The sequence below is a fragment of the Pristis pectinata genome, chromosome 21, assembly GCF_009764475.1.
Source record: "Pristis pectinata isolate sPriPec2 chromosome 21, sPriPec2.1.pri, whole genome shotgun sequence".
Taxonomy (NCBI): Eukaryota; Metazoa; Chordata; class Chondrichthyes; order Rhinopristiformes; family Pristidae; genus Pristis; species Pristis pectinata.
The window spans coordinates 31,825,556-31,839,648 of NC_067425.1; the positions used below are offsets into that span (position 1 = coordinate 31,825,556).

Sequence of the window (14,093 nt, forward strand, 5' to 3'; positions counted from 1 at the left end):
TCGTCTTTCTGTAACCACCGTTCTGTTATCCAAACTTAGCTTTTCTGTGCAGCACGGTAGTGTAGCGGTTAGCATAACACTGTTACAGCGACAGCGACCCGGGTTTAATTCCAGCCGCTGTCTGTAAGGAGTTTGTACGTTTTCCCCGTGTCTGCGTGGGTTTCCTCCTGGTGCTTCGGTTTCCTCCCACATTCCAAAGGCGTAAGGGTTAGGAAATTGTGGGCATGCTATGTTGGCACTGGAAGTGTGGCGACACTTGCGGGCTGCCCCCAGCACACTCTATGCAAAAGATGCATTTCACTGTGTGTTTCAATGTACTGTCACGAACCAGCAACAAAAGAAACACACTGAGCATGATTCGGTGTTAAAAACTATTTTATTAATCACTACTTATGATAATACGTAAAATAAAAGTCAAAATGCTAGTATGTTAGAATTCAAAAATGTTAAACCTCGAACGTTAACCCCAAAACTAAACTCGTCGTGTGTGTGTGTGACAAAGTCCCAAACTCCAAGTTCCGGAATGGTTCTTAAAGTTCAGTTCCGCAAGCCATAAGGTGAAACATGAGCAAGGGCTTCTTCAACAACCACCGTTGTCTGAAGATAAGACGTAGATGTAGAGAACATAGGGAGAGTAAATACAAAATCCAAATGTTCCACGATGGAACCCCAGCGACACTTCAGTGTTTACTCGGTAGTGACTTCCTCACCCCGAAAAGCATCGGAATCGTGGTCGTCCACACACAAATACCTGTTTCCTTCTACAGGTCAGCAACAAAGTGAACTCCACCGGATTACTTCCAACTTCCATACATGGATTTCAGTGGCAAACACAGTTATTGTTTCTCATCCATCGATAGAGAAAACTAGCAGGCTGGTGTCTCTCTCCCTTCTCTCTCTCTCTTCTTCTTCTTCTAACTTCTTCAACAACGTCATTACGTCCTTTATCTTCTATTGACGTAAGCACGCCCCACACACACAAACACACTCACTCTCTATCTTAAAGGGACTTTCACTGAGTCTGTAACACCTCCCACCTAAAAAAAATTTTTCCCAAGAAAAATTTAACCGCGCATAGTTAGTAATGTTAATAATTATGATTCTACACAACTACAGACTATCAGATTAGTACAGATACATGTTTCCCATTTAACACCGGGAAAGACAATCAGCAATCACATTATCTTTGCCTTTAATGTGAGTTATCATGAGGTCAAACTCTTGCAAAATTAAACTCCAGTTTAACAGCCTTCTGTTCTTGTTTTTTACTCGGCTCAGAAACACCAATGGGTTATGATCTGTATATACAGTCAATGGTTTCTGAGCGGTGCAAACATATACACTGAAATGTTGCAAGGCTAAAACAAGCGACAGTAATTCTTTCTCTATGGTGGAATAATTCTTTTGATGCTCATTAAATTTCTCTGAAAAGTAAGCTACAGGATGGTCAATATCATCAAGGTCACCCTTCTGCAACAACACAGCTCCTGCAGCTTCATCACTGGCATCTACTGCTAATGAAAATGGCTTTTCAAAGTCAGGTGTTTTGAGCACAGGATGGTAGCATAAAATGGCTTTCAGCTTCTCAAATGCTTCTTGACAAGAATCTGTCCAAACAAACTTTACTCCCTTCTTCAGAAGATTAGTTAAGGGAAGAGCAATATCAGCAAAATTTTTACAAAATTTTCGATAATATCCAACCATTCCCAAAAATCTTCTAACAGTCCTCGTACCTGTGGAAATAGGGAACTCAGGTATTGCTTGAACTTTTGCCTGAACAGGAGCTTGCTTGCCTTGACCTACAACATAACCAAGATACGTCACAGTGGCATGGCCAAATTCACTTTTAGCCAAGTTAACTGTAAGGTTAGCCTTGGAAAGTCTTTCAAACAACCTTTCTAACGCAGAGATGTGATCCTCCCATGTATCATTCCCAGTCACTAAGTCGTCAATGTAGGCATCTGTATGTTTTAACCTATGAATCACCAAATTAATCATTCTTTGAAATGTTGCCGGAGCATTTTTCATTCCAAATGGTAAAACATTGTATTCATACAATCCAGAAGGGGTTACAAAGGCTGAAATCTCCCTTCCTCTATCTGTTAATGGAACACACCAGTACCCTTTTAATAGGTCAATCTTTGTAAGAAATTTTGCCTTTCCCACTCTATCTATGCAATCATCCACCCTAGGAATAGGGTAGGCATCTGACTTCGTTACAGCATTCACTTTCCTGTAATCTGTGCAAAATCTAACAGTTCCATCAGGTTTAGGTACAATAACACAGGGCAAACTCCAATTTGAAGTAGAATGTCTAATAATATCATTTTCCAACATGTATTTTATTTCCTGATCAACAAGTTTACTTTTTTCCACATTCATTCGATATGGGTGTTGTTTGATTGGTTTTGCATCCCCAACATCAACATCATGGGTAATTATCGATGTTTTGTTTGGAACATCTGGGAACAGATTTTTAAATTTTAAAATTAATTCTCTCATCTGTTGTTTTTGTGAAACTTGTAAATGGTCCAACTTCGTTTCAAGGTTCTCCATGATATTTTGGTTTTTTAGTTTCAATGGAACAATATTTGGTCTAAATTGGCCTTCCTCAACATCAACATCAGGCATTCTAGAAACAACCTTTACATCATCCACCCTATGTCCAAATACAAGCTCAAACGGACTAAATCCTATTGACTCTTGGATTGATTCTCTAACGGCAAACAAAAGTAAATGAATACCTTCGTCCCAATCCTTTGTGTTTTCAAAGCAATACGTCTTCAGCATATTTTTGAGAGTAGAATGAAATCTCTCTAGAGCTCCTTGAGATTCTGGGTGATATGCAGATGATACAATCTGCTTTGCTCCCAGCTCATAGACTATTTGTTGAAAAAAATTTGACATAAAATTACTACCTTGATCAGATTGGATTTCTTTTGGCAAACCAAACAAGGTAAAAAATTTTAAAAGAGCCTTTGGCACTATCTTGGCCTTAATATTTCTAAGGGGTATTGCCTCTGGAAATCTAGAAGTGGCACACATGATGGTTAACAAATACTGATTTCCAGTCTTAGACTTTGGTAATGGGCCAACACAGTCCACAATCACCTTCGAAAAGGGTTCACCAAAAGCAGGAATTGGCTTCAACGGAGCCACAGGGGGTTTTTGATTTGGTTTACCTACCATCTGACATGTGTGGCAGGTTCGACAAAACATCACCACATCTTTTCTCAAACCAGGCCAATAGAATCGTTTCAAGATCTTCCCTACAGTTTTATTCACACCAAAATGACCACCCAAAGGCATACTATGTGCCAGGTTTAAAATCTCATCCCTATAAACTTTTGGAACAACAACCTGATGAATAACTTCCCATTCCTCATTAACAGGAACATGAGGAGGTCTCCATTTCCTCATTAACACTCCATTTTTGACATAATATCCAATTGGCACTCTTTCAATCTCCTCACATGAGAGTGCTTTTTCTTTCAATTCTGTCAACTCAGGATCCTTTGTCTGTTTCACCATAAAATCCTTCCTCGACAAAGACAAATCTTTAAATTCAGGCTCACTATAAGGATGTTGATCCTCCAGTGAAGACAGAAAAGTCTCAGATAAGGCATCATAATTTTCTTCCTGTTTAGGACTGTCACAAGGAACCACATCAGACTGCACCGGACTGTCTGTCTTGGCTAATTCTTTAGCTCTAGCTCGAGTCATCGCACATGATGGGTAAACATCTGGATCATTCTCAGACTCATCAATCCTTGGTTTGGTCGTTAACCGTACCACAGGAACAATTTCTCCATCTGCAAGGTCATTTCCCAATAACAAAGAAACTCCTTCCACTGGTAACCTAGGTCTAATCCCTATCTCGACAGGTCCTTCTACGAACTTTGACTTTAAAATCACCCTGTGTAAAGGGACAGATATGGTGTCATCTGTAACGCCTCGTATTAGATTTACCTCACCAGTGTCACTTTCTTCACCAAAATTTAAAACACTGTCCAGCAAGAGAGATTGACAAGCCCCAGTATCTCTAAGAATTTTCACTGGCACCTGGGGTGACCCATCATTCAGTGAAACAAAACCCTCTGATACATAAGAACGGAATTCCTTTCTCACCTCCTCCAACTTTTCCGCTTTTACCTCTTGCAAGGACTGATCTTTAACAGCACCTCCTAAACCTTTTTGATTTTTAATTGCCTGAAAGCAAGCATTAGGCAGAGCTTCCTTCCTTTTCTTCAAAAGGGCACAATTAGATATCACATAGCCAGGTTTCCTACAGTAATAGCAAGTATGCTCAACAGGTTTCTCCAGCACGGGCTTCTTTTCATCCTTTCCTTTTTGATTACCTCCCAATTTAATCTCCGGTTTACCTGTATTGTCCTTGTAACTCTTTTGAAAGGTTTTAGGTTGTCCCCATTTGGATTTATGGGTTAAAGCATAATCATCTGCCAACCTAGCAGTTTCTTGTAAAGTTTCCACTGCCTTTTCATTTAAATATGTTGTTAATTCAGCTGGAACACATCTTTTAAAGTCCTCCACTAATATCAATTCTTTCAATTTATCAAAATCCCCATCTACATTTTTAGCCATGTACCATCGTTCAAAACATATTCTCTTTCCATTGGCAAATTCCATATAAGTCTGATCTGCAGATTTCCTCAAGTCTCCGACTTTTTGTCTATAAGCTTCAGGTACCAATTCATAGGCGTTCAATATAGCTTGTTTTACCTTGGTATAATCAGCTGCATCCTCAACAGACAAAGCAGAATAAGCTTTTTGAGCTTTACCTTTAATCACACTCTGTACCATAAGAGCCCATCCTTTCCTTGGCCAGTTTGAACTCACAGCAACCTTTTCAAAATGTTGGAAATACTGATCAACCTGATCTTCCTCAAAAGCAGGGACTAATCGAACCTCCCTGCTGGCTGAAAAACCATCATCAGAATCAGATTCCGAACTCTTTCGCTTCATTTGTAAATCATGCTGCCTCTTTTTCTCCTCGCTATCCAGCTCCATCCTCCTCAATTCCATCTGCTTCATTGCTAGATCAGCCTCTATTTTCATCCGAGTTATCTCTCGTTCAGTCTCTAATTTCTTTTGTTCGGCCTCTATCTTTAACTGGGTCTGTTCTCGTTCGGCCTCTATCTTTAACTAGGTTTGCTCTCGTTCAGCCTCTAATCTGTTTTGCTCTCGTTCAGCTTCTAATTTATTTTGTTCTCGTTCAGCCTCTATCTTTGCCAGCTGCACCTGTGCCTCAGAAATTGCTATTTCACTGCCAGGAAACTGTTTTAACACTTCCTTCTCAAACACCTTCTTTTCCACATAATGGCCAGCTATCAGTCTCTGAATATCTGCCTTTCTCATAGACTGCTTTACTTCTGTGAGGTTTAACCTTGTAGCAATCTTTATCAAATCATCCTTTTTCGCCACCTCCAATCCCTTTTGGGTTGGTGACTCCAAAAATGCCTTAATATCCATTGCTGCTGGTTTCCACACACACAAGCCAATTAAAAAGAATTTATCAGACCTCCCTCAAAAATCTTTGGATTGAATCCCGAACGAATCTCGTCAATCTGGGGAACGATCCCAGACGACACTCGTTAATCTTTGGATTGGATCCCGGACGAATCTCGTTAACCTTGGGAACTATCCCGGACGAGCCCCCAATTTTGTCACGAACCAGCAACAAAAGAAACACACTGAGCATGATTCGGTGTTAAAAACTATTTTATTAATCACTACTTATGATAATACGTAAAATAAAAGTCAAAATGTTAGTATGTTAGAATTCAAAAATGTTAAACCTCGAACATTAACCCCAAAACTAAACTCGTCATGTGTGTGTGTGTGGCAAAGTCCCAAACTCCAAGTTCCGGAATGGTTCTTAAAGTTCAGTTCCACAAGCCATAAGGTGAAACATGAGCAAGGGCTTCTTCAACAACCACCGTTGTCTGAAGATAAGACATAGATGTAGAGAACATAGGGAGAGTAAATACGAAATCCAAATGTTCCACGATGGAACCCCAGCGACACTTCAGTGTTTACTCGGTAGTGACTTCCTCACCCCGAAAAGCATCGGAATCGTGGTCGTCCACACACAAATACCTGTTTCCTTCTACAGGTCAGCAACAAAGTGAACTCCACCGGATTACTTCCAACTTCCATACATGGATTTCAGTGGCAAACACAGTTATTGTTTCTCATCCATCGATAGAGAAAACTAGCAGGCTGGTGTCTCTCTCCCTTCTCTCTCTCTCTCTTCTTCTAACTTCTTCAACAACGTCATTACGTCCTTTATCTTCTATTGACGTAAGCATGCCCCACACACACAAACACACACACTCTCTATCTTAAAGGGACTTTCACTGAGTCCGTAACAGTACATATGACCAATAAATATCTTATCTTATCTAATCTTGTCAGCTGAGAATGTAAAAGCTGTACCAAATTCGTGCTCAGGTAGAGCAGCTTTGACTGGTCTCCTGGTGTGCACCAGTTTTAATAAATCGCCTGTTATTTGGAACATCAACTCTCCGTGGCCTTTCCGTTTGCTCCTAAACTACCTCGATATACTGATGTGATGAAATAATCTATATGGATGCCATGCAAAAGACAGCTTTACAGTGTACCTCGGTACATGTGGCAATAGTAAACCAATTCACCAATTCCCCGAACTGCAGGTGCTAACCCACACCCTGCCGCCCTTCTGTCACACACTGGGTTTACCAAAGTGTCAAGTCACCCACAGTAGCACAAAAATGAAATATGGCAGTGGCTTCCACAGGATCGACCCACCTTGTTCACCTTCAAAAACTTGGTTCAAATATCCAGCCTCTTCCACAATTCGCAATTCAAGAGACTTCTTCCCCAGCCCAAAGTTTTTCAAGGTCTGAAGTGAAAATCTCCTCTGTTCTTTCCACCAGTCGCCATACCTGGCAAGCACGATACCTGGATGGGTGTAGCAGGAATGTTGTTTATTCATCTCCATTTTCAGCCAGTCCTTAATCAGGTATCTACATGAGCACTTGAATTGGCAAGACATAGAAAGCTACAGACCAAGTACTGGTAAATGGATTAGTATTGATAGTTGGCATGGAGATGGTGGGCTGAAGGACCTGTTTCTGTGCTCAATGGCTTACAGGACTCACTCGTTTTAACTTACAATTACAGATACTCACCCAGATCCTAAAACATCAGCATGGGATTTTGAGCTGACTGGGGTAACAAGATGGTCTCCCGCATAGGTAGGTCACCCAGACGTTTCCCACGCACTGCAATCTATTGTAATATATATATATAAATACGTACACACATAAAGTGGTACAAGTGCATACAGGCAGCACTGGCTCGAGCTTCCCCCAGGAACACGAGCTCTGGCCCCCTCTGGGAGACTGAATCCAATGGAAATACAACCAGCATCTCCAGGGGCCACAGTACATCCAGTGGTACTGCACTCACTGTATCCAGTGGCCAGTGTGTCCAAGGAGCAGGAGAAAACATTCCCACGTCCATCTCCAGTTAACTTTTATTCTGCCTTCCTCGGGAAGCTCTTGCTGAGCCCCTGAACTTTCTCCAGGCACTGTAACCAGCCCCCTCCCCTCTGGTGGTGAGGTTTAGGCTGCGTTAATCATACACAGAAACATCTAAAGACCAACAATTCCCAGCCTCTCCCGCCTGGTGCCCAGGACTGCCTCAGGAGCCCGGTCCACACTTACCTTCCCCGATCCTCTCAAAGACCTTCTTATATATTGGAAACGCTGGCCGGTCTGCAAAGTCTTCCGATTTCTTCACCAGCGCCTCTTTCAGGGTCTTGTAGCCGCTCAACACCACCACGTTTGTCCACCCAAACTCTAAACTCACCACTTCGCCGTACTTCTTCCACAGCTGAAAGTGGGGGAATGATGGGGAAAGCACCAGCCGTTATTGTAACTCTCAGAGGCCAAACGCAACATCGAGCCGAGGCAGCGCTGACGCTAAATTCTCAGTCAGACCCAGCACCTGTTTATTCTGCACCCCCGCTGCCATTGGAACTGGGCTCCAGGGAGCTTGGCTCTCTGGCCCCTGCACCATTGAACGCGACGGGCTGGTTTCCCCGTGCCATTGTTTCCCTGCTGATTCACTCACATATCCACCTGCGGATGGGCAGATTCCAAACCTGCCACAGAAGCTCTGCTTCAGAGTCAAAGTTGAGTTTATTGTCAGATGCACAAGTACATGTGTGTACAGGTGCAATGAAAAACTTACTTGCAGCAGCATCACAGGCACATTGTATTAAAGAGACAACATTCATAAGAGAAACATAAATTAAACATAAACTATACAAGAAAGAACACAATTAGAAACAAAAAACAAAGTCCATTGTAGTGCAAAGTGGTCATTGTGAGGTAGGGATTAGGGTTGTGCAGGTTGGTTCAAGAACCAAATGGTTGAAGGCAAGTAGCTGTTCTTGAACCCTGGTGATGTGGGACTTCAGGCTTCTGTACCTCCTGCCTGATGGTAGATGCAAGAAGATGGCATGGCCCGGAAGGCGGGGATCTTTGCTGATGGATGTTGCCTTCTTGAGGGAATTCCTCTTGTAAATGCTTTCAATGTGCCCGTGAGGTATTGGGCTGAGTCCACTACTCTCTGCAGCTTCAAACTGTATGAAGAGAATTGAATTTTCTAAAAGTGATACTTGATTCTTCCTTAGTATGTGCAAAGGTGTGGATAGAGAAGTAGTTTCTGAAAAGGATTGTTCTATCTGCTTGCCCTGGCTGGATGTTAAATAATTGGTCAGTCTTGAACTGCGCTGTATGCATTGTGGCATCTTCCTTCCCCCTCCCTTCCCTTGCCCTGCTATGTGCTTGCTGAAGAAGTTATAAGCATTTATTTAAAGAAAATTTTTTTACCTTATTACACTATATGAAAAGGGTTTTATCAAGTTGGTCTCCCCTTTCTATATCATTGATTGGTCGAATTGCGGTCCACAATGGCCACATCTGCAGTAAGTGCTTGAGGCTGGACGAACTTCGGCTCAGAGTTGATGAGCTGGAGTCGCAGCTACAAACACTGCGCAGCATAAGGGAGGGAGAGAGTTATGTAGACACGGTCCATCAGGAGGCAGTCACCCCTCTTAGAGCAGGTACATCTGAGGTTCAGGACGCAGATAGAATGGTGACTGTCAGGGGAGGGAAGAGAAAGAAGAAGTCAGGCAGGCAGACAGAGCAGGGAACCCCGAAGGCTGTTCTCCTCAGTAACAGGTTTTCCGCCTTGGAGGCTGTTGAGGGGGATGATCTGCAGGGGCCTAGCTGCAGTGACCAGGCCTCTGGCACTGGGACTGGTACTGCTGCTCAGAAAGGAAGGGTGGGAAAGAGACATGTGGTAGTGATAGGGGACTCGATAGTCAGGGAAACAGATAGGAGGTTCTGTGGTAATGAGCATGAATCCCGGATGGTATGTTGCCTCCCAGGTGCCAGGGTCCTGGATGTCACTGATCAGGTCCACAGGATTCTTGAGCAGGAGGGAGAGCAGCCAGAAGTTGTGGTCCATGTTGGCACCAACGACACAGGTAGGAAGGGGGATGAGGTCCTGAAGAGTGAGTTCAGGGAGCTAGGCAGAAGACTGAGGAACAGGACCTCAAGGGTAGCAATCTCGGGATTGCTGCCGGTGCCACGCGATAGTGAAGGCAGGAACAGCAGGAGGTGGCAGATAATTGCGTGGCTGAGAAGTTGGTGCAGGAGGGAGGGTTTTAGATTTCTGGATCATTGGGATCTCTTCTCGGGAAGGTGGGACCTGTACAGAGAGGACGGGTTACACCCGAACCAGAAGGGGACCGATATCCTTGCGGCTAGGTTTGCTAGGGTGGTTCGGGAGGGTTTAAACTAGTTTGTGAGGGGGAAGGGAACCAGAGGAGTAGGTCAGAGGAAGAAGGGGATGGGGAAAAGTTAGATCAAACAGGTAGAGAGGCTTTGGGGAAGGAGAAGCAGAATACAGGCTATAAAAGTAGTAAGTTAGATGGACTGAAGTGTGTTTACTTAAATGCAAGAAGCGTCAGGAATAAGGGAGACGAACTGAGGGCTTGGATAAGTATGGAGGACTATGATATTGTGGCTATCACTGAGACGTGGCTGATGTCAGGGCAGGAGTGGATATTGAATATTCCTGGTTTTCGGTGTTTTAAGAGGGATAGGGAAGGGGGGAGAAGAGGTGGAGGGGTGGTGATACTGGTCAGGGACACTGTTACGGCTGTGGAAAGGATAGATGTTGTAGAAGGATCATCTCTAGAGTCCACATGGGTGGAAGTAAGGAACAAGAAAGGAGCAGTTACTCTACTAGGAGTATTCTATAGGCCCCTCGGTAGCAGTAGAGCTATAGAGGAGCAGATTGGCAGGCAGTGTTTGGAGAGAAGCAAAAATAACAGGGTTGTTATAATGGGAGACTTCAACTTCCCAAATATAGACTGGAACCTGCTTAGTGCCAAAGGTTTAGATGGGATGGAATTTGTTAAATGTGTGCAGGAGGGATTCCTGACGCAGTATGTTGACAGGCTGACTAGAGGGAATGCCATGTTAGATCTAGTTTTAGGAAATGAACTGGGACAGGTGAAGAATCTATTGGTGGGTGAGCATTTGGGGGACAGTGACCATTGCTCCATAACCTTTAAAATTGTCATGGACAGGGACAGGTGCAGAGAGGACAAAAAGATATTTAATTGGGGAAGGGCGAACTATGAGGCTATAAGGAGAGAACTTGGGAGTGTAAAGTGGGATGTCCTTTTTGAAGGGAAATGTACCATGGAGATGTGGTCAATGTTCAGGGATCTTATGCAGGATGTTAGGGATAAATATGTCCCGGTGAGGCAGAGAAGGAGTGGCAGGGTGAAGGAGCCATGGGTGACGAGAGAGGTGGAACGACTAGTTAGGGAGAAGAAGGTAGCGTACATGAGGTATAAGCAGCAAGGTTCAGACAGGGCCCGTGAGGAATATAGAGTAGCGAGGAAGGAACTTAAGAAAGGGCTGAGGAGAGCTAGAAGGGGACATGAAAAGGCGTTGGCTAGTAGGGTTAAGGAAAATCCCAAGGCCTTTTTCACGTACGTGAAGGGTAGGAGGATGGCTGGGGTAAAGGTAGGTCCGATTAAAGACAAAGGTGGGAGAATGTGCCTGGAGGCGGCGGAAGTGGGAGAAGTTCTCAATGAGTACTTCTCTTCTGTATTCACCAAGGAGAGGGGTCTTGATGACACGGAAGGGAGTGCTGGTAAGGGTAATGTTCTCGAGGTTGTAGATATCAAGAGAGAGGATGTGTTGAAGTTGTTAAATAATATCAAGACAGATAAATCTCTGGGGCCTGACGGGATTTTCCCCAGGCTGCTTCGAGAGGCGAGGGAGGAGATTGCTGAACTGCTGGTAAGGATCTTTGAGTCCTCGTTGTCCACGGGGATAGTGCCGGAGGATTGGAGGGTGGCGAATGTTGTCCCCTTGTTCAAAAAAGGTAGTAGGGATAGTCCAAGGAATTACAGACCAGTGAGCCTTACGTCTGTGGTGGGTAAGCTGTTAGAAAGGATTCTAAGGGATAGGATCTATGAACACCTGGAGAATCATGGACTGATTAGGGACAGCCAGCATGGCTTTGTGAAGGGAAGATCTTGCCTCACAAGCCTGATAGAGTTCTTTGAGGAGGTGACGAGGAAGATTGATGAGGGTAGTGCAGTGGAAGTGGTCTATAAGGATTTTAGTAAGGCGTTTGATAAGGTTCCTCATGGTAGGCTTCTTCAGAAGGTCAGAGGCCAAGGGATCCAGGGAAGCTTGGCTGTGTGGATTAGGAATTGGCTTGCCTGTAGAAAGCAGAGGGTTGTGGTGGAAGGAGTGCCCTCGGATTGGAGGGCAGTGATTAGTGGTGTTCCGGCAGGGATCGGTTCTGGGGCCTCTACTTATTGTGATATTTATAGATGACTTAGATGAGGGGGTGGAAGGCTGGGATAGTAAGTTTGCAGATGACACTAAGATCGGCGGTGTTGTGGATAGTGTGGAGGGCTGTCGGAGTCTACAGAGGGATATTGATAGGATGCAGAACTGGGCTGACAAGTGGCAGATGGAGTTCAATCCGGAGAAGTGTGAGGTGGTACACTATGGAAGGACAAACTCCAGGGCAGAGTACAGGGTAAATGGAAAGGTACTTGGCAGTGTAGAGGAGCAGAGGGATCTGGGGGTTCATATTCACAGTTCACTGAAAGTTGCCTCACAGGTGGATACAGCAGTTAAAACAGCCTATGGGATGTTAGCTTTCATAAATCGTGGGATTGAGTTTAAGAGCCACGAGGTAATGATGCAGCTTTACAAAACTCTAGTTAGAACACACTTAGAGTACTGCATTCAGTTGTGGTCACTTCATTATAGGAAGGATGTGGAGGCATTGGAGAGGGTGCAGAGGAGATTTACCAGGATGCTGCCTGGATTAGAGCGTATGGAATATGAGGAAAGGCTTAAGGTGCTAGGGCTTTATTCACTGGAAAGGAGGAGGATGAGAGGAGACATGATAGAGGTATATAAAATATTGAGAGGAATAGATAGACAGTCAGCGTCTCCTTCCCAGGGCACCAATGACAGCCCCAGTGATAGAGGTTCAATTCCCGTCGCTGTCTGTAAGGAGTTTCTACGTTCTCCCGTGTGTGCGTGGGGTTCCTCCTGGTGCTCCGGTTTCCTCCCACATTCCGGAGACCTACAGGTAGGTTAACATAGGTTCAAATGGGCGGCGCGGACTCGTTGGGCAGGAAAGGCCTGTTACCCTGCTGTAAACAAAGTTTTTTAATGTGTCCTGTATCAGAAGCATTTGTTTTACATGGCAGCATTTGTATTCATTTAAATCGCTTACAGGAATAGATTGTACAATAACAAACTGCTCAATAACAATTTCAAAATGTAATGTTGTTGTAGCATTTCAAATTTAAGTAGCAACACCGATTTCTGGTAACGTGACTGTTAGATTCTATGTTAAAGATCTACTTTTAAACCTTTAATTTGGAAAAATACACCTGTAAAACGAACCATCATGATGTGGTTAACCATCCCTTTGCAACCACAGATGCCATTTGACCACTGAATTCTTCCGTCAGTTTAACTGAAAGTCACAGAGTCATACGGCACGGAACTTCTTGCTTTGAGACAAATAGGTTGGCAAACAGAATTATTCTTAGATTTAAACTGTAGTTTTAAATCTACGATTTAAAAACTACTGAAATATTCGGGTGCAGGGTCATTAACTTGAAACGTTAGTTCTGTTTTTCTCTCTACAGATGTGGCCTGACCTCAGTTTTTCTGGCATTTTCTGTTTTTGTTTCAGATTTCCAGCATCGACAGTTGGTCTTTGCCCTGATTCACGGGTCAGTGCGTTAACGCTGCCTCATTGACCCGAGAGTCCAGTTACCGTGCTGTGTAAAAAACGTTTGAAAGTCCACTCGACAGCAGAAGAGAAACAAACCGGGTTAAAGGTGTCCCCGGGGTGAGGGACCCAGTTCCCTCACACAGACTCACCCTCTCCCAACCTTTACCTTTGAGAATGACACGTGAGGGTTTCTCAGGTCCACTTGCAGAATGTTGCCGACGAAAGGCAACCCCCGGGGCCCGGGAGGGTAGTTCTCACACGTCTTCCGCCTCTTCATGAAGTCGAAGACCAGGCAAAAGACGGCGCAGAACACGGCCAGCACCGTGAAGCTGTCACAGAGCTTGGGCAGGAGGTGCGAGAGAGCCGCGAACACCATGTTCTCCAGAGCGAAGGAGCAGTGAACAAACGGCGCACGGTCGGTGAGGAGACCCCCGCACTGAGCCGACACACTCACACACTTGTGCCCTGGAGAGAACAGGTTTCAGGAGCTGGAATCTGGAGCAGAAAACGAAACAAAACGCTGGAGGAACTCAGCGGGTCGGGCGGCATCTGTGGAGGGGAACGGACACTCGACGTTTCCCACCGAGACACTTCGCCTGGGCTGAAAGAGCAGAGGGGGCAGAGTCGGTATAAAGGGGTGTTGGGGGAGGTGGTGCAAGAGCTGGCAAACGATAGGTGGATGCTGGTGAGGAGGAGTTAAAGGACAGATGGAGTGGTGGGAGGGA

At 44.5% G+C, this 14,093-nt stretch overlaps 1 protein-coding gene across 2 annotated transcripts in view; it reads right to left on the reverse strand.

The window, feature by feature from the left end:
- Window positions 1–14,093, reverse strand: part of LOC127581141 (cytochrome P450 2D15-like) — a 39,980-nt gene that overhangs the window by 10,821 nt on the left and 15,066 nt on the right. Inside the window, exons 1-3 of one of the 2 annotated variants that reach the window (XM_052035175.1) lie at window positions 13,535–13,970; window positions 7,728–7,896; window positions 6,808–6,960 (exon numbers count right to left, since the gene is read on the reverse strand). In XM_052035175.1, coding sequence (XP_051891135.1) covers window positions 6,808–6,960; window positions 7,728–7,896; window positions 13,535–13,744 — 532 coding nt within the window. In that variant the 5' untranslated portion in view covers window positions 13,745–13,970. Of the gene's footprint in view, window positions 1–6,807; window positions 6,961–7,727; window positions 7,897–13,534; window positions 13,971–14,093 lie in introns of those variants that run through there. The other variant, XM_052035176.1, reaches the window with a different exon arrangement.